The sequence below is a fragment of the Chiloscyllium plagiosum genome, unplaced genomic scaffold (assembly GCF_037043375.1).
Source record: "Chiloscyllium plagiosum isolate Xiang-an unplaced genomic scaffold, Cpla_swu_hap1 HiC_scaffold_43, whole genome shotgun sequence".
Classification (NCBI taxonomy): domain Eukaryota; kingdom Metazoa; phylum Chordata; class Chondrichthyes; order Orectolobiformes; family Hemiscylliidae; genus Chiloscyllium; species Chiloscyllium plagiosum.
In genome coordinates, this window is record NW_028270181.1 from 22,060,680 (window position 1) to 22,081,396 (window position 20,717).

General features: G+C 42.5%; 1 protein-coding gene across 12 annotated transcripts in view; it reads left to right on the forward strand.

Annotated features, from left to right (window-relative positions):
* The window catches only part of ptpn20 (protein tyrosine phosphatase non-receptor type 20), a 440,815-nt gene that overhangs the window by 142,356 nt on the left and 277,742 nt on the right, over nt 1-20,717 (forward strand). For all 12 annotated transcript variants that reach the window (XM_087982468.1, XM_087982474.1, XM_087982476.1 and 9 more), the window contains one exon: nt 19,419-19,497. In XM_087982468.1, the coding sequence (XP_087838594.1) occupies nt 19,419-19,497 (79 nt within the window). The remainder of the gene's footprint in view (nt 1-19,418; nt 19,498-20,717) is intronic.

Below are 20,717 nucleotides of genomic sequence, written 5' to 3' on the forward strand. Positions count from 1 at the left end.
AAGTGAAGGCAAAGCCAAGAACTAGCTTCACATTTCGACTTCAAAGTTACATGATTTATTGTACGTGAATACTAAATACTGCTGCACATAGTAATCATAGATATACCAGAGTCTCATAACTACATTAGGTAAGGACTAATCTATCATGTGTTCATGTTGATGTATTTTCAAGACGGTCTTATTCTAGTGTGCACTTTAGTCTAATATATGTGTTCAGACTCCCCCCACACTATTATTTACGCTCAGTGATGTGCAGCTCTGCAGGCTCCTGAAGCCCTTGAGTAACTAATGGCTCTGTCTCTGAGCCTGAGGCTCTGGTTCGGAGCCCCATCTGAGATCTTGTTGGGCACAGAGGGTGCATTTGTAATGCAGGCAAACAAGTTGATGATCAGACTCTAAATCCTTTCAACAATGGCAGGCAGTAAAAGCAAGAGAAATTCCTGGTCCTTCTCATGATAATATAAATATTGGAACCTCAGCCATCATCACCATAGATACAGATTATAACATGTATGTACAAATGCACATTGCCACAGCTTAAGCTTATTTCGACAGCATCCTCCCAATAGATTAACAGGATTGTGCATTGACTCTCTTTTCAATTTGTCAAAATTACTTCTCCAGTGAAAGTCAGGGAAGGGAGTCAAGGGGAAAAGGCAGGAGAGTGGAGTTGAGGATTATCAGATCTCATTGAATAGCAGAGCAGACTTGATGGGCTGAATGGTCCACTTCAACTCCTGGATGTTTTCAATCAACCTGTTCAAAGATGTTGTTACACACCTCTAAAGCAGGTGGGAACCCAGGCCTACTTCTCCTTTACATCTTGTGGTTTTGTGTCCATTATGTTGTGGATGTTGGAACCAAAATGTGAAGCTCCATTTATAGGAAATCAGCTATTTGCTCCTTTCACTGATTTGCAGAATGTGGATATCACCGTTTCAGCCAGTATTAATCGCCAGTCCCCAGTTGCCCTGGAGAAAGTGGCAAACTGCCTATTGAACTTCTGCAGTATGGTATTGGAACAGGGAAAATGAATATTTAAATAAAGATCTATCACTGTTATAAGCAAATGCGTGGTACGTTGAAACACATTGTAAATGTGGAGGTAAAAACCGTTAACCCACTTAAAAACTACTTGGATCTGCATCTGAAATGCTGGAAGCTGCAGACCAGGTACTAGCAGCTTGGATTATCATAGACTCCCTACAGTATGGAAGCAGGCCATTCTGTCCATCAAATCCACACCAACTCTCCAAAATACATCCCACCCAGCTCAACCCCCCCTAACTTTATCGCTGTACTTCCCATTACTAAGTCACCTAGCCTGCACATTCCTAGACACGATGGGCAATTTAGCATGGCCAATCCACCTGACTTGCACAGCTTTGGATTGTGGGAGGAAACCTGAGCACCCTGAGAAAACCCATGCAGACACGGGGAGAATGTGCAAACTCCACACAGAGAGTCACCTGAGAATTGAACCCAGGTCCCTGGTGCTGTGAGGCAGCAGTGCTAACCACGGTGCCATCTCAGAATGGGCAGTTAGTTTTACTTCTCAGACAATGCAGACACAGTAGCCTGACTGGCCTCGTACTGTGCTATAATTTTTCTATTGTTCTGTGGTATCTTACTTAAGCAGTGGGCCCAATAATCCCTAAGCATTTGTAATGTAAAAACAAAGATATGGTATATGTGGGGACTGTTCTGCCCATCAAATGCCTCTTTTCTCGTACACCTTGGATAATCTACCCTGCTCCGAACCCTGTTTTAACAGATCTCCAAATGATGAGCCGCCATAGAAAATGTCAGTGCTAAACTAGCACATCAGAAACTGGATTGGAGCACTCACCCATGACAGTTTGTTCTTTGTTGTCAGTGCTTTAGGAATGAACAGAATGCCACCGTTGGAATTGCATGTCGTGTGCCCGTGTTTGTTCTGGTTACTATGGACACAGTGAATTTCCAGTCTGCCTGGGCATGTCACAGCTTGTCCATCTACAATATGAGGCAAACATTGAGCAGCAACAAGACCCATTGTGGCTGGTGTTGTTGCATACATTGCCTTGAATTTACTGGGCTCTTTAAACACAATGCAAATAAATTTGCACGTGGCATATTAAAACATCATTAAGAATGATCTGAGGCGAACTGAATTGCTGGGTGACCTTTTCTGCCCTTACTCTGAGGGTATGGATGTGGGATTTGTGAAAAAAATACTTTGACAGATCTAAACATTCTCACCTCAGTTGCAAATAAAGCCAATTGGTTTGTCTTCTGGAGGTAAATACCATATCTCATTAACAGTAAACAGCGTCACTTGCTGCTAATTACTGTAACCAAGCTCAGTCAAAAAGTCAGTGTTAAACATAGCAGTCCACTTTGCAGAGAAAATGATTTATTTAGGAATATCTTGGTGTCACCTGGTGCCTGTTGGCAGCCATGGACACACGTGGCGATCATTGTGTGGCTCTCAATGCTCCACCACATCTGCCCTCCTCAGATGCATGGACAGTGCCACTCTGAGGTGGGCACATGTAGCTCCAACTTTCCTATCCCTCCAAGCCCACCTCTGGGTGCCTGCTCACGTGTCATAGAATCCCTACAGTGTGGAAACAGGCCATTGGCCCAACAAGTCCACGCCAACTCTCCAAAGAGTAACCCACCCAAACCCATTCCCCTAAATTTCTCCCTGACTAATGTACCTAACCTACATATTCCTGAACACCATGGGCAATTTAGCATGGCCAATTCACCTGACCTGCACATCTTTGAATCGTGGGAGGAAATCAGAGCAAACCCACACAGACACAGGGAGAATGTGCAAACTCCACACAGACAGTCGCCAGAGGCTGGGATTGAGCTACTGTGCTTGCTTGTAAAGACCATATTCCCAATAGCTACACTAGGAGTGAAGGTGGTTTGGTTGAATCTGATGCAGAGATTATTGTCTAATTGTAATGCTGTTTGTGGCTTATGACTAAACCCACTTTAAAAAAAATCATTTATCCTGTGTTTCCACAAGGTCATTCTAACCCCCATTGGCCACAGCACCAGAATCAGAATGACTGAATTATTATGGTTCAGAAAGAGCCTCTATTGGTCTCTATTGGTTCTCCCAGTCTCCACCTTGCCCTCATATCCCTGCACATAATTTCTATTCAAATAACCACCCGATGTTCCTCTTTAATCCCTTTGTTTGAACCTACCTCCCATTTCCAGTCAGTGCATTCCAGACCCTAAGTACTCACTGAGTGAAAAATAATTTTCTCACATTACCTTGCTTTGTTGCATATCCCTTTAAGTCTTTGCCTTCTTGTTCTTGTTTCTTAATGGGCAGAAACAGTTGACTGTGACAACACAGGGTAAACCCTCCTGCTTAATTTAAAACCAGCAACACAGAAAAGATTTATCCCGTGCTGTAATCTGTAAATATTCAACTGGCCAAGAACTATTTCAAATAGAACTTAACAACTTTATTTCTTAAAGTATAATAGAGAATAATTAACTAAGCACTATCTACAATTTCTTCCTCTAACCTCTCTTTTACCTTTCTTTCTATAATACTCGTTAGATAAAGCTCCCAATTAAGATTTACAAACTTGAGAACTTCTTATCTCAAATCTCAGTTCTTCTGTTTGAATCTTCCTGTGGCTTCTTTTCTGCTTTTTAGGGATTCTGCATCACAGGGTTCTGATTGATAAAGGTACGATAAAGATTTTTCAGGCAGTCTTTTACCTGCTAGGGCTCGGCAGTTCTCCTGTCAAGTGTTCAATTTTCCCTGGTCTTATACCCCAGAGCATTGGACTGTGTCACCGGCCTTTAAAATTGTCAATTTATTCAATTCAAACTTGATCGGAATTTGGCATTTTTGGGGAATAATTTAAACTGACCGGCCTAATTTGAATCTGTTTTTTGTCGTTTCCAGGCAACCAGCTACTCCTATGGCTGGAGCACATGTTATATTGTGTCTTATTGAGAATTCTTGGTGTAGTCACTGGTAGCTTTAAAGATATAGTTTTTGCTCTCTCAAACGATATAATTCACCCACATCTTCATAGCAATTGTATCTGCTACTACCACCTTCCCTAGCAGTGCATTCCAGGCACTTACCACTCTCTGTTAAAAAACTTACCTTGCGCATCTTGTAAGGTCAATATTGATCATAACTGTTTTCAGAGGACAGTGACAAATAATAGGTGTCCAACAGATGCAAAGAAAAGCATTAGGTACCCAGAGCTGTGTAGCTCTGAATTCAAATCCCATTTAGTTCACACCCCGCTTGATTATTTCATATCTTTTGTAGGGAGATGTAGAGTTAGAGTTTCATGAATGTGTGGTTAAGCCTCTGAGTTAAGCAGATTCATCACTATGATCTTCGTGGATCATGTGTTTCTGTTCTGCTAAGGCATCAGCCTGGAGCTTTCTGCTCCATTAGGTAAAAACAATGACTGCAGATGCTGGAAACCAGATTCTGGATCAGTGGTACTGGAAGAGCACAGCAGTTCAGGCAGCATCCGAGGAGCAGTAAAATTGACGTTTCGGGCAAAAGCCCTTCATCAGGAATAAGGGCTTTTTCCCAAAACGTCGATTTTACTGCTCCTCAGATGCTGCCTGAACTGCTGTGCTCTTCCAGCACCACTAATCCTGTTTTCTGCTCCATTGCCTTACTTTCATGATGGTATAACCATAAATATTATTGGATTGGTACATCATGCTTTGAAATTTGCATCACATGTAGACAGAATGGTTAAAAAGGCATTTAGCACTATGCCTTCATTGTTCAGACAAGATTAGAGTGGTGCTGGAAAAGCACAGCAGGTCAGGCAGCATCTTCGGTTGCTGCCTGACCTGCTGTGCTTTTCCAGCATCACTCTAATCTGGACTCTGACCTCCAGCATCAGCAGTATTCACTTTCGCCTCATTGTTCAGATATCTGAGTCTAGGAGTTGAAACATCATATTGAGTTTATACAGGATTTTGGTGAGGCCTCTTCTGGAGTGCTGTGTCCAGTTCTCGTTGCCCTGTTATAGGAAGGATATTATTAAACTGAAGAGGGCTCAGGAAAGGTTTACCAGGAATAGAGGGGTTGAGATTTAAAAATAGACTGGAAAGACTGGGAGTTTTTTCACTGGAGCATAGGAGGTTGAGGAGTCATCTAACTGTGGTTTATAAAATCATGAGGGGTACAGAAAGGTGAATGGCAGATGCCTTTTCCGCAGAGTGAGGGATTTTCAAGACGAGAGAGCATATTTTTAAAGATGAGAGGGGAAAGATTTAAAACAAAACATGAGGGGCCACTTTTTTACACAGAGAGTAATTCATGTGTGGAATAAACATCCAGAGGAAGTGATGGCTGCGGATACAGTTACAACATTTTAAAGGTATTTAGATAGGTGCTTGGATGGATATGAGCCAAACACAGGCAGTTGGGACCAATTTAGTTTAAGATTATGGTCGGCATTGGCTGGTTGGACTAACCCATGCTGTATGACTGTATGACTCTATGGTAGTAAGAAGCCTGGCTAAATTTGTACAAACAAGAGTACAATGAAACAGCTAGTGTTAATGGATGAGTAATCAAAATGATATGAGATCCTAATCTGTCCATTTTAAATATTTGCACTTTAACATCAATTCTGAAATAAAACAGTTTCAATTAGACCACACAGCCACCATATTGGGAACTGTGGCATAGTGTTATTGTCACAGGAGTTGGTAATCCAGAGACCCCAGATAATTTTCTGAGGACATGGGTTCGACAGCCACTGTGGCAGCTGATGGAATTTCAATACCTTTAGTAAATCTGGAACTGGCCAGTAATAGTGAACATGACAACGTTGTGTTGCTTAAAAAACTCAGCTTGTTCAATAATGTCCCTTAAGGCAGAAAACCTGCAATTCTTACATAAGAGGTAGGAGTTGGCAATTCAGCCCCTCAAGCCTGATCTACCATTTAATTCAACATGACTCAGCCTCAAATCCACTTTCCTGCCCACTCCTCATAACCTGGGGTGGCACAGTGGCTCAGTGGTTAGCCCTGCTGCCTCACAGCACCAGGGTCCCAGGTTTGATGCCAGCCTCGGGTGACTGTCTGTGTGGAGTTTGCACATTCTCCCCATGTCTGTTGTGGGTTTCCTCCGGGTGCTCCGGTTTCCTCCCACAGTCCAAAGATGTACAGGTCAGGCAAATTGGCAATGCTAAATTGCCCATAGTGTTAGGTACATTAGTCAGAGGGAGATAGGTCTGGGTGGGTTACTCTTCGGAGGGTCAGCATGGACTGGTTGGGCCAAAGGGCCTGTTTCCACACTGTAGGGAATCTAATCTAATCCTTTTTGGACTGTGGGAGGAAACTAGAGCACTCGGAGGAAACCCACGCAGATACGGGGAGAATATACAAACTCCACACAGACAGTCGCCTAAGGCTGGAATTGAACCCGGGTCCCTGGTGCTGTGAGGCAGCAGTGCTAACCACTGAGCCACCGTGCTACCCCTCATATGACTCCAGACCCACAAAAGTATAGTTGGTTGTTGACTTCCCTCTAAACCAGCAAGCCATTCAACTCCAGGGCAATTAGTGTTGGACTGGAAATGTTGGTCTTGCCAGCAAAACCCACATCCCATGAAAGAATTTGGAAAAGAGAACCCAACTGGTACATTGGTGGCCTCCTTCACAATTGACGTTTATGTGACACCAGAGCCATCCCTGAGTATCCATACTACACAACTCTGTGGCCTAAGAAAGTATAAGCTTCATTACTGTCAGGAGAATCCATAGGTCAATAAGTTGGAGGCTGATGAGCCATGCTAACAGCATGGATTCAGTTCCCATATTGGCTGAGGTTACCATGAAGAACTCTCCTTCTCTACCTCTCCCCTTGTCTGAGGTGTGGTGACCCTCAAGTTAATCCACCATTAGTCGTCTCGCTCTAATGAGTGAGCAGCCCATGTCTGGTAAGACTGGGGCTTTTAAATGCTAACTGATTGAAAACTGGACCTTACTGACAAAAATATAGTGTCTTTTTTTTCACATTTCCTTTTGAGCCTTGTACTGTTTCTGGAAGAATTAGTGTTTTGCTTCTAATTTTCTCTCAAACAAGAGATCTTTGCTCCATTTTGTTACCAGCAAGTGGTCGCCAACAAGAAAAATGACCAAGAGGTATCACAGTTACATGGTCAGCTCTGCTATCTGAGTGATCCAATGATGTTTGCCTTGATCTCTAGTGACAGGCAGAATAAGATAAAGGAGACCATTAGTCGAAGTACCATTACAGGCAAAGAGAAAATATCTTGGTCCACTCCAACTTCATTTCTCATTGAAAATCCAAGACAATGAGGATCCAGCTCCCTGGTTTCTGCATTCCCATTTTTAGTTTGCTGTAATGAACATTTGGATTTCCACTTGACCTAATGGTCAACACAATCTCATTGCATTATTCATTAAACAAAAGTTCAAACAGTCCAAATGAAAATAATGAGTCCTGTCAGATTTGGAAGCCAGTAAGTAAATAAAATATTTTGTTATGTTATAATAATGAAGGGATAGCTGTATGTAGTTATATTAGGTGAACAGATTTGGTAAAATAAACGCAATCCTGTTGCTCCATTTTTGGAAAGAAACATTTTTATAAGAGCTATACTTCCAACATTTCCTGCCATATACTCTGCCAATGTAACACTGTAGGTCAGTCACTCTGCTCAAGTCACCTTGAATGGTCACCCTTATCTGTCCACTTAAATTTTCCCAGAGAACACACACACTAGATCGGCCTTGGATCTACTGAACCAAGCAGCAAGAGTTGGAGTGAGTAAATTGTGAGGTCAAGACCTACATTGAAAAATGTGGTGCTGGAAAAACACAGCAGGCCAGGCAGCATCCAAGGAGCAGGAGAATCGACTTTTCGAAGATAAGCCCTTCTTCAAGACCTACTGTCAGATATCAGCTCACCATGGCTCTTCCAAATCCATGACCTCCAAGGACAAAGAAGGACAAAGGCAGCAGACACATGACAACACCATCAGCTTCTGAACAACTCACCATCCTGACTTTGACATCAACCATCATTCTTTCAATGTCACTGGGTCAAAATAGAATTTTAGAGGAAGGAAAGGGGCTATTCGACCTATCTTGTCTGTACCCGGCTCCCAAAACAGCTACTTAGCTAGTTCCACTCTGAAGCCCTCTAACTTCACCACTTTATCAGAGAACTCCTTCCCTAATAACAATGTGCGTGTATCAATGTGGTCAGCAGTGGTTCAAGAAATCAGCTCACTGCCACCGTCTCAAGGGTATTACAACACAGGGTAAACCCACCTACTTAATTTCAAACCAGCCACAGAAAAGATTTATCACAGACAGTAATCTGTAAAGACTTGAGTGACCAAGATCTTTGTAAAGTAAAAATTAACAGCTTTATTTCTTAAAATAAAACATTGAATAATTAACTAAACACTATTTACAATTTCTTTCTCTAACTTATTTGTTACCTTCCCTTCTATAATACTAGTCTGATAAAACTCCCAATTTAGATTTACAAAACAATACTTCTTATCTCAAAGCCAGGCAGCTGTAGGTTCTTGTCTTCAGATCTTACTGTGTCTTCTTTTCTCCTTGTTAGGAATTTCGGTGTCACAGGTTATTGATCAAAAAGGTACTTTTAAGAGAGAGCTATTTCCAAGCAGTCTGTTTCCATGCTGGGCCATGGCAGTTCTCCCCTCAATTGTTCCATTTTCCCTGGTCTTATACTCCAGAGCATCGGAATGTGTCATTGTCAGTGTATTCAATACAAACTTGATTGGAGTTTTTTATGCTTCATTTGTTATGATTGGCTGAATTAAAGTTTGTTTTTGTCTCCAAGAAACAAACTAATCAAGTTGTTTGATCCAGTGTTACATTGTTACGTTTTTGAGAACACTTAGTGCTGTGTCCGGTAGTTCTGCTGCTTTTAACTCTCTTAAAGGTATACCCACATCTTCATAACAAGGGTCGAGCAGCAATAGACAACAAATGCTGCCCTGGCTAACAATACCTGCATCCCATGAAAGAACAGAACAAAGTCAGCAAATAATCAAGGCTGATACTTCAGTGCAGTGCTGAGGGAGGGAGGGAGGTTTCTCTGGTCCCTTGAGTGCTGTATTCCCAGAGCTGCTTTGAAGTGAAATATTAGTTGGACATCCCGGCTTTCTGCTCAAGGAGTCACATGTAATTCAATCCATTTATCTGATTCACTCTTTGTGGGACCTTGCAGTGTGCAAATTGGCTGCCATATTTGCCTACAAAACAGTGTCTACAGTTTAGAAAGTATCTCTCTGACTGTGAAGCACATTCAGATGTCATAGAACCATACAGCATGGAAACAGACCCAGTCCATGCCAACCATCTTCCCAAACTAAACGACTCCCACCTGCCTGCGTTTGACCCATATCCCTCCAAATCTTTCCTGTGCCTGAATGTATCCAAATGTCTTTTAAAATTGTAACTGACCCTGCATCCACCACTTTCTCTGGTTGGTCACTCCACATACAAATCATTCTCTGTTTAAAATGTTGCCCCTTATGTCCTTTTTATATCCTTCTCCTCTCACCTTAAGAATTTGCCCCCTAGCTTTGATCTCCCCGGCCTAAGGAAAAGATCCTTGACCTTCACTTTATCTAAGGCCCTTATGATTTTATAGATCTCAGTCAGGTGACCCTGAAACTCCAGTGGAAAAAGCCCCAGTTTTTCTAGTCTGTTTTTATCTCTCAAACTGTTCATGCCCAGCAACATCCTGGTAAATCACTTCTGAAATCTCTCTAGCTTAATAAAATCCTTCCTATAGCAGGGCAGCCAGAACTGGGCACAGTACTCCAGAAGAGGCCTCACCAACATCCTGTACAAACTCAACATGACGTCCCAAGTTCTACCATCAAAGGTCTGAGGCTCAAGACAGATTGAATATAATAGTGGGCAGACAAGCAAGTGAGACCTTGAACGTGACAGTGCAAATAATGAATTAGTGTGGCTCAAATCTTAGCAGGGCTTACACACTTAATGGTAAGGTCCTAGGTGGTGTTGTTGAACAAGGAGAGTTTGGAGTGCAGGTTCATAGCTCCTTGAAAGTGGAGTCGCAGATAGATAGGATAGTGAAGAAGGCGTTTGGTATGCTTTCCTTTATTGGTCAGAGTATTGAGTATAGGAGTCGGGAGGTCATGTTGCGGCTGTACAGGACATTGATTAGGCCACTGTTGGAATATTGCTTGCATTCTGGTCTCCTTCCTATCGGAAAGATGTTGTGAAATTGAAAGAGTTCAGAAAGGATTTACAAGGATGTTGCCAGGGTTGGAGGATCTGAGCTACAGGGAGAGGCTGAATAGGCTGGGGCTGTTTTCCCTGGAGCATCAGAGGCTGAGGGGTGACCTTATAGAGGTTTATAAAATCATGAGGGGCACGGATAGGATAAATAGACAAAGCCTTTTCCCTGGGGTGCGGGAGTCCAGAACTAGAGGGCATAAGTTTAGGATGAGAGAGGAAAGATATAAAAGAGACCTAAGGGGCAACTTTTTTAATGCAAAGGGTGGTACATGTGTGGAATGGGATGCCAGAGGAAGTGGTTGAGGATCGTACAATTGCAACATTTAAAAGGCATTTGGATGGGTATATGAATAGGAAACGTTTGGAGGGATATGGGCCGGGTGCTGCAGGCAGGGCTAGATTGGATTGGGATATCTGGTCGGCATGGACGGGTTGAACCGAAGGGTCTGTTTCCATGCTGTGCGTCTCTATGACTCTATTCCTCTAGAAAAGGGATGAAAGAGTTCATGGGAGATAGTGGAGGAAGAGAACAGAGAGTTAAAGCAATAAAGGCTGATAGCCACCTCCAAACTCTGGGGCAACAGAAAATAGACTGTAAGTTTGAAAAATACCTGTGTGTCACTTCGCATCAACAAAGTGACAGGAAGTAAGGCACTTGCATTTATATAGCATCTTTCACGATCTCAGGATGATCTAAAGTTCTTCACAGCCAACAAAGTACACTTGAAATGTTATGACTGTAAAACACCAAGATCACTAAACAACTCTATTAAAACGAGGACCTAAACACTGAGCCCTTGTTCCATGTGGAAAAAACAATAAAATGTCACTAACAATTAATGGAAACTAGTGCTTCTAGCCACTTAATCTCTGTCTGAGTCTTGGAGTGCTGAATTGATTGGCCTTTACAAATCTTAATTTCAGTGACTAAAATGAAGAGATCTATGGACTTCACCCTTTGCTGTTACACTCCCATTGGATCATGATCTTAAGCAACTCTGCACCTTGTCAAAAACACCCAGTCCCCAGGGTGTCAAGGAGAATGAACAAACTGCTTGTGCTGATTTTAAACAATCTGTTCACGACATTCAGTCAGTCATCTTCTGATACAGTAATGGCTCACAACAGACAGAATTACAGCTTGAAACAGTTTCACTGTGCTGCCTTTGAATTTCAGATTCAACTCTGTGCTGTGTGCATTCTGTACCCGGTGTTTCGGTCAATTGTGTTATAGAGTTCCTCTTGATCGTAACTGGGTTGTGGGAGTAGAAAGCCTGAATGGATTTGAGGACTGCGCTGATTTTAACATTTAATAGTCAGCTACCCCTCACTCCCTCAGACTGATAAGAAAGTCTAAAAGGAGATTTTAATGCTCATCTTATCTAATTAGTATCTCTCGATTCTGGTCAGCAGGAGTCTCCAAGAGTCAAAGCATTACAAACCATTACAAAGTAATTACAGCACAGAATCAGGCCATTCAGCCCAACAGCTCCATGCTGGTGTTTATGCTTCACATGAGCCTTCCTCCCACCCTCTCTCCATTTAACTCTGCCAGCGTGTCCTTCTATACCTTTCTCCCCTGTGCCTTTTTAAAGACTTCCCTTGAATTTATGCTGTCAGCCACTCCACGTTGAAGTTCTACATTCTAACTACTCTCTGAAGAAGTTTCTTCTGAATGGTCTGGTGATTGTGTATTCGCAACTATATTCTATTTATGGCCGCAGAAATGGGTGTACCTTCTCTATGTCTAGCCAGTCAACTCTGTCATGGTATTGAAGACCTCTAATAGGACAGCCCTCGGAACTTGTCTCCTTTTTAAGAAAGGACAGCTCCCCTCCATCTGTTCAATCTTTCCTGATAGCTACAGTCTCTCAGGTTTGGTATCAGTCCAACAAATCCTTTATGCGCCTCCTCCATTGTCTATATGTCCCCCTTTCTCTACATTGTCATTTGATTATAGAGACCTAAGGGGCAACTTTTTTCACTAAGAGGATGGTGCGTGTGTAATGAGCTGCCAGAGGAAGTGGTGGAGGCTGGTACAATTACAACATTGAAAAGGCATCTGGAAGGTTATATGAATAGGAAGGGTTTAGAGGGATATGGGCCAAGTGCTGGCAAATGGGACTAGATTAGGTTAGGAAATCTGGTCGACATGGACGAATTGGACCCAAGGGTCTGATTCCATCTGTACATCTCTCTGATTCTATGACTCTAATTGTGCCGTGATGTTTGGGTGCGAAAGATGTTATATAAATGCAAGCTGTTTCAAGTCAAAGCCAAGGTTGTGATTGGCAAGGGGATCCTTTTTTCTACATTGTCATGTTAATTGTGCAATTGTGCCATGATTATTGGTTGTGAACCAGTTGCCTTGGAAGGAACCTTGTCAGTGACCTGACTTGACGTAGCCAGATCGGAACCAGGTTGTAAATGTTTTCTACTTTATCCCCAGGTTCTACAGCATTCCCAGTCATTAGGTCAGAGGTGGGGAAGGGTTAAACTGAGAACAAGGGCTACCCTGAATGCACACAGCACAGTGCTGTGAGAGGCAAATCTGAAATTCACAGGCAGCACAGTGAAACTGTTTCGAGATGTAATTCTGTCTGTTGTGAGCCATTACTGTATCAGAAGGTGACTGACTGAATGTTGTGAACAGATGGTTTAGAAGGAGCACAAACATTCTTCCTGACACCCTGGGGACCGGGAGTTTTGACAAGGTGCAAGAGTTGTTTAAGACCATGATCCAATGTGAAAGTGACAGTGTAACAGGAGCAAAGGGTGACGTCCATAGATCTCTTCATTTTAGTCAGTGTACTGAAATTAAGATTTGTAAAGGCCAATCAATTCAGCACTCCAAAGCTCAGACAGAGATTAAGTGACTAGAAGCACTGATTTCATTAATTGTTAGTGACATTTTATTTTTCTTTCCACATGGAACAAGGGGTCAGTATTCAGGCCCTCATTTTATTAGAGTTGTTTCAAGATCTTGCTGTGTTACAACAATGATTACAATTCAAACATACCTCATTGGCTGTGAAGAACTTTCGGTCATCCCGAATGCTGCTACATAAATGCAAGTGTGTTTCTTTCTGCGGCTCAGTTAATGTGAAGTCTCACACAGGTATTTTTGAAATTTACTGTATATTTTCTGATGACTCAGTGTTTGGAGGTGGTTGTCTCACTCACTAGTTTGCCCACAGTTGTGATCAAACTGCCTTGAGCCCACTCAGTTACATTGCTTCCCAGATTACTGCATGGAGAAAGTGAGGACTGCAGATGCTGGAGATCAGAGCTGAAAATGTGTTGCTGGAAAAGCGTAGCAGGTCAGCAGGTCCTGAAGAAGGGTTCATGCCCGAAACGTCGATCCTCCTGTTCCTTGGATGCTGCCTGACCTGCTGCGCTTTTCCAGCAACACATTTTCAGCTCAGATTACTGCATGCTCAAGTTTAAAGTTCTTGCTTTGTGTGCAATATGATTTTTGAGAAGATTTGTAGCTCAGGTTGGGGTTCAGGTTGTAAGTTTGCTCACTGAGCTGGCGTTTTTAGATGTTTTGTCACCATGCTGGGTAACATCATCAGTGAGCCTCTGGTGAAGCATTGGTGTTCTGCCCACTTTCTGTTTATGTGTCTTGGTCTCTTAAGGTGGGTGATGTCATTTCCAGTTCGTTTTCTGAGAGGTTGGTAAATGGGGTTCAAATCGATGGTTATTGATGGAGTTCTGCTTTGAATGCCAGGGCTCTAGGAATTTCCGCGAGTGTCTCTGTTCAGCTTGTCCTAGGATGGATATGTTGTCCCAGCTGCAGTCCTCATTTTTTCCCAGCTGAAGTGGTGTCCTTCCTCGTCTGTATTTAAGGATACTAGTGACGGTGGGTCATGTCTTTTGGTGGCCAGTTGGTGTTCGTGTATCCTGGTGGCTAGTTTTCTGCCTGTCTGTCCAATGTAGTGTTTGTTACAGGCCTTGCATGGTATTTTGTGAATGACATTTGTTTTGTTGGTTGCTTGTACAGGGTCCTTCAGGTCCATCAGCTGCTGTTTTAGTGTGTTGGTAGGTTTCTGGGCTACCATGATGCCAAGAGGTCAGGGTAGTCTGGTAGTCATCTACGAGATGTCTTTGATGTATGGTTATGTGGCTAGAGTCTCTGGGCATGTAGTGTCTATTTGTATGGGTTTGTTGTTTAGGAATTGGTGGACTGTGTTTATCGGGTACCCATTCTTCTTGAATATGCTGTACAGGTAATTTTCTTCTGCTGCTCGTAGTTCCTGGATGCTGCAGTGAGTTGTGGCCTGTATAAATAATGTCCTGTATTGTTTTAAACTCCCTGTTCTCCTCCTCCACCATCTCCCCCTGAACTGTAATCTCTTCTCAATTAGTGTAATGACCCACACTAATTCATTATTCACACTGTCACATTCAGTGTCTCACTCGCTAGTGATCAAACTGCCTTGAGTCCACTAAGTTACATTGCTTCCCAGATTACTGCATGCTCAAGTTTAAAGTTCTTTGCTTTGTGTTAAATCATATCTTTGTCTCACTCCTCCAGCACTGTCACCAATTCTGGAGACATGTCCATCCCTGCTGTCCTGCTATTGGTGACCATGACTTCAACCTTTGGAATGCCCTTCCTCAAATTCATCACCTCTCTTTTTTATTTCAAAACGCTGTTTAAAACCTCTCTTTTTAATGACCAGTTTCATGGCCACTTCTAGTATCCCCTTTACCTCAATGCCAGTGTTTGTCTGATTGTATCCAATGCAGCACCTTTGGATTTTTACTTATGTTAAAGGTGCTATAAAAGATGCAATTCATTGTTGTTATCATTCAAGAGACTCTATTTTTTGCGAACAAATTGTTTGGGAATGTTTTTGTTGGTTTGCTTGTAAAATGGTAAAGAAATGACAAAAATGTCATTGCATTTGGTGGTTTTCCCATTAAAATGATGGACGGCTCTTTATAATTCATATGATTCTCACATGGCGGGGGGGGGTGGGGTTTGGTTGGTTCAGTTGGCCACGTGACGAGAGTACGGTGCAGAACAAACAGTGTCAGTGCAATCCCTATACTACCTGTGCCTGCTCATCTTGCCCCATGCTTGTACGGGTTATCTGTGGTAATGAGTAACCCATCATCTCCTTTAATGGAAGGAGATGCCTATGTGGACTATGGCTCCTTGCCTTACTACTTCTCAAATAATAAACATGCATTTATCAAGTAGCTATAGTTATAAATAAAATATTCATATAGAGAGTCACAGAAACAGACCCTTTGGTCTAACTCGCCCATGCTGACCAGATATCCTAAACTGATCTAGCCTCATTTACCAGCACTTGGCCCACATCCCTCTAAACCCTTCCTATTCATATACCCATCCAGATGCCTTTTAAATGTTGTAACTGTACCAGCCTCCACCACTTCCTCCGGCAGGCTTGTTCCAAGCACGCACCACCCTCTGCATGAAAAAGTTGCCCCTTAGGTCCCTTTTAAATCTTTCCTGAAACCTATGCCCTGTAATTATGGACTCCCCTAAGATTTTATCAATCTCCATAAGGTCACTTCTCAGCCTCCAACTGTGCAGAGAAAATAGCCCCAGATTATTCAGCCTCTCCCTATAGCCCAAACCATCCAAGCCTGACAACATCCTTTTAAATATTTTCTGAAGCCTTTAATAACATCATTCCTATAGCAAGGAGACCAGAATTTAACACAGTTATCCAAAAGTGGCCTAACCAATGTCCTGTACAGCTGCAACATAACCTCCCAATTCCTATACTCAACGCTGTGACCAATAAAGGCAAGCATACCAAATGTCTTTTTCACTTCCCTGTCTACCTGCGACTCCACTTTCAAGGAATTATGTACCTGTGCTCCAAGGTCCCTTTAGTCAGCAACACTCCCCAGGACCTTACTATTAAATGTATAAGTTCAGGTGGCATGGTGGCTCTGTGGTTAGCACTTCTGCCTCACAACTCTAGGTACCCAGATTCAATTCCAACCTTGGGTGACTGTCTGTGTGGAGTTTGTACATTCTCCCCGTGTCTGTGTGGGTTTCCTCCAGGTGCTCTGGTTTCCGCCCACCATCCAAAGATGTGCAGGTCAGGTGAATTGGCCATGGGAAATTGCCCATTGTGTTCAGGGATGTGTAGGTTAGTTGCATTAGTCAGGGTAAATATAGGGTAGGGGAATGGGTCTTGGTGGGTTACTCTTCGGAGCGTCAGTGTGGACTTGTTGGGCCGAAGGGCCTGTTTCCACACTGTAGGGATTTTCTGAAATCTATTCTATGATAAGTCCTGCCCTGGTTTGCTCTACCAAAATACAGCATCTCATGTTTTTCTAGATTAAACTCCATCTGCATCTCTTCGGCCCAAATATGCACAATAGTTATCAACAACACAAAGAGTGAAATGTCCCATTGAAATACTCAGGTCATATTATTGTTGCTCAGCTTGCAGATGACGCAAAGTTACATGGAGGAACATGTAGTGTTGAGGAAGGAGGAAAACCGTAGAAGGACTTGGGCAAAGACGTGACAGATGGAATACAACTGGGAAAGTGCGGTTCAGTAGAAAGAATAGTGGCTATTTTCTAAGCAGGGAAAGACTTTAGAAATGTGAAGCACAAATGGACTTAGGGTTTTAGTTCAGCACACTCTTAATGTTTACACGTAGGTTCAGTTGAAAGTAGGAAGACAAATGCAAGGGTATTATTCATTTCAAGAGGGCTAGAATACAAAAGCAGGAATGTACTGTGGAGGCTCTATAAGGCTCTGGCCAGACCGCTTTTGGAATATTGTGAGCAGTTTTGAGCCCCGTATATAAGGACGGATGTGCTGGTGTTACAGTTTGATAGTGAGTTTGGTGGGATGGAACAAAAGACTCTACAAATTAAGTGATACTAATTAACAGGTTTATTGATGGTCTTATATCTATTTATCTATCTATCTATCTATCTATCTATCTATCTATCTATCTATCTATCTATCTATCTATCTATCTATCTATCTATCTATCTATCTATCTATCTATCTATCTATCTATCTATCGCAGTGCTGAGTATATTAACAGGTAAATTGATATATTGAGATAAATATACATATGTACATTAATCAGTAAATATGTGAATATATATGACAGTGAATGTATATTAAGCAGGAATCTACTGAGGAATATTAGAAACACATGCAAATTAATGAGTGCTGAAATTCATTTTCCACCTTTTCACCAACAATTATCCCCACCTGCCGCTGGTTGGGGAACCTGTTTTACCACAGCTGGTCTAGAGAACTTGGGTTCCTGGCCCCATTCACAATCCTGGTCACAGTGATGTCCCCATATTAATATGTTTCTGAATCTAAGATGACACGCTGTAGCATCATTCTGTGGTAGTTTCAGGTACTTTTCCAGAATTCCCTTGTGTTGAAACAACGTGTTCACATGGCCCCATGTGACGGCTCATTAAGAGAGTGCCCACTGACAAGTTTGTACATTTCAGTCAAAGCAGGCTGGTTTCACACTGGGCCTGTTTTCTAGTACATTCCCACTTTATTTCAATCGCTCCTTGTCATGTACAATTAACCCTGAACGATTAACCCGTAATAGTCTGATTTGATGATATCATTGTTCAAGCCTCCTCCTACAGAGGGATTCCAGAGAGATTCACAAGAATGATCCTGGAGATGAAGGGTTTGTCATATGAGGAGCAACTGAGGACTCTGGGTCTGTAATCAATGGAGTTTAGAAGGATGGGGTGGGGGGATCTGATTGAAACTTACAGAATGATGAGAGACCTTGATAGAACGGGCACGAGGAAGATGTTTCCACTTGTAGTAGAGGCTACGACCTGAGGACACAGACTTAGAGTGAAGGGATGACCCTTTAGAATTGAGATGAGGAGGAATTTCTTCAGCCAGAGGGTGACGCACCTGTGGAAGTTATTGCTACAAGGCTGTGGAGGCCAAGTCATTGAGTGCACTTAAGATAGAGATAGATGCTTTTCTTGATTGGTAAGGGGATCAAGGGATACGGGGAGAAGGCTGGAGAATAGGGTTGAGAAATATAATAGCCATTATCGAATGGCAGAGCAGTCTCAATGGGCCGAATGGCCTAATTCTGTTCCAATATTTTCTCTCCTCACAGTACTTGTCAACCATTGAAAGTAACTGTGACAACTCAACCTTTGAGCTATGTCTCCGAGTGATACAGCAAGGAAACATACCCTTTGGTCCAACCAGTCCATGCCAACTATACTCCCAAGCTAAAGTAGTCCCACCTGCCTGCTTCTCGTGCATATCCCTCCAAACCTTTTCTATTCATGTACTTAGCCAAATGTCTTTTAAACATTGTAAATGTACCCATATCCACCACTTCCTCAGGAAGTTCATTCCACATCCGGACCACCTTCTGTGTCAAATATTTGCCCCTCATGTCTTTTATAAATCTTTCTCCTCTCACATTAAAAATGTGCCCCCAAGTCTTGAAATCCCCCATCCTAGGGAAAAGACAACCCCTCATTATTTTATAAAGTTCAATAAAGTTTCCTCTCAATCTCCCAGGCTCTGGCAGTTTGTTCAAAGGCTGACAGTCTTGGACTTTGGGGAACATTGATAAACTGATGGTGTTTTACTATCATGGTCCTGTAACATCACGTAAATTCTCAAGTGTATTACAGCCTCCAACACAGTTCCAGATGTCTGTTACCTCTGTGTTGATGCAGCCGATATAAGAAGCAGCAAGGCATAGCCTTAAAATGATTAGCCTCTCTCCTGCTGACTAATGAAGGAAGATTAACCGTATTATCCTCCAAGCTGAACAGGTTGCTATTTTTAGTTTTACTTTTGTGACTGCATAGCTCAACTGGATGAGGACTTCGCCACTAGCACTTTACATTCGGATACAAGACCCTTGGAAGGTACAGTGACCCACCCCCATGCACAGTAATGCACCTGGAAAAGGAACAGGATTCTTGTCAACACAAGAGAAATAGAGGCCAACTCTTTTCCAAGAGCATTATGACCTCTGTCATTTTTCAAATTGCCTTGCGTGGAATTAAGCACGCTGTCTGATGGCGGAGAAACCACATGTCCCATTTCTTGTCATGACAGAGTGTTGTGGCTTTGCAAATAATTGGATTTGTGTTTTTAGGGAGCTGGCATCAGCAGAAGGTTTGGCGTGCAGAAAACAGGAGTTCCCTGGCAAGTCACTGTCAAGCCCCAACAGACAGGTAACTCTGCCAACGGACAACCATTTCATTCTCTTTTAGGAATAGCTCTGCATTTTTGATGAAAAAAAAGCTGTTTGCATCAGAGCTAAGTTGGAAGAACCTCCTTCCATAGAGTTGATTTTCATTCTCCTTCAAATTGATTGTCACATTAATTTTAATCATTTGATTTCTGTCTGCATTGGATACAGTCAATTACTAATTAATTTACAACAGCTTTTGATTATCAGATATATCTATTTGGTTGAATTTTAATTCCAACATCGGGAAACAGGACTGTGCTGTCCTCAAGTTTTGAAAAAAATGTCAAAAATGTTGGTGGATTTTCTGAGAGAGTTGTTCCTTAGCAGTTAGAAAATTCCAAGATTTAAAAACTCACATGCTTGATTTTGAATCCTCCCATGACCTCATCCCTCCCCATCTCCATCCAACCTTAAAGTCCTCTAAAGACTTTGAGTTGCTGCAAATGTTTGGCCTATCATCCGTCCCTGACTTTAGCTCAGAATTAGGGACTGTGCGTTCAGCTGCATAGGTCCTAAGTTCTGGATTTCCACTCTTCACCTTTCTGCCTCTCATGCTGTCTCTCAATTCAAGATGAGTCATGGAACTAGTGGCTGATACAGTGGCTTAGTGGTTAGCATGGCTGCTTCATAGTGCCAGGGACCTGGGTTCAATTCCATCCTCCAGCAACTGTCTGTGTGGAGTTTGCACATTCTCCCTGTGTTTGCATGGGTTTCCTCTTAATGCTCTGGTTTCCTCACATACTCCAAAGATGTGTAGGTTAGGTAGATTGATTGTGCTAAATTGCCCATAATGTGCAGGCTAGGCAGGTTACCAATGGGAATAGGAATGGTGCTGGGTCGGATGCCCTTTGAAGGGTTGGTATGAACTTGATGGGCTGAATGGCCTGCTTCTATACTGTAGGGATCCTAGAAGGATAAACATCCCCCTTTGACAAAGTTTTGGCCTGATACCTCCTCATATGATGCAGTGCCAACAGCCCATTTAGCACCATGACACATTTCACTACATTAAAGGTGCTTTGTAAATACACTTAAGGTTGACACTGAGCCCCTCACTCACACTGGGAAGAGAAATGAGGAGATAAGCTGAGCTGTTGTATGAATCAATCAGTGCCCACATAACATCCTGCAGCTCTATCAACAAATATGTACTGTTCAATCTTTGCAGAGACTTAGATTCAACAGCCTCCTTATTCATCT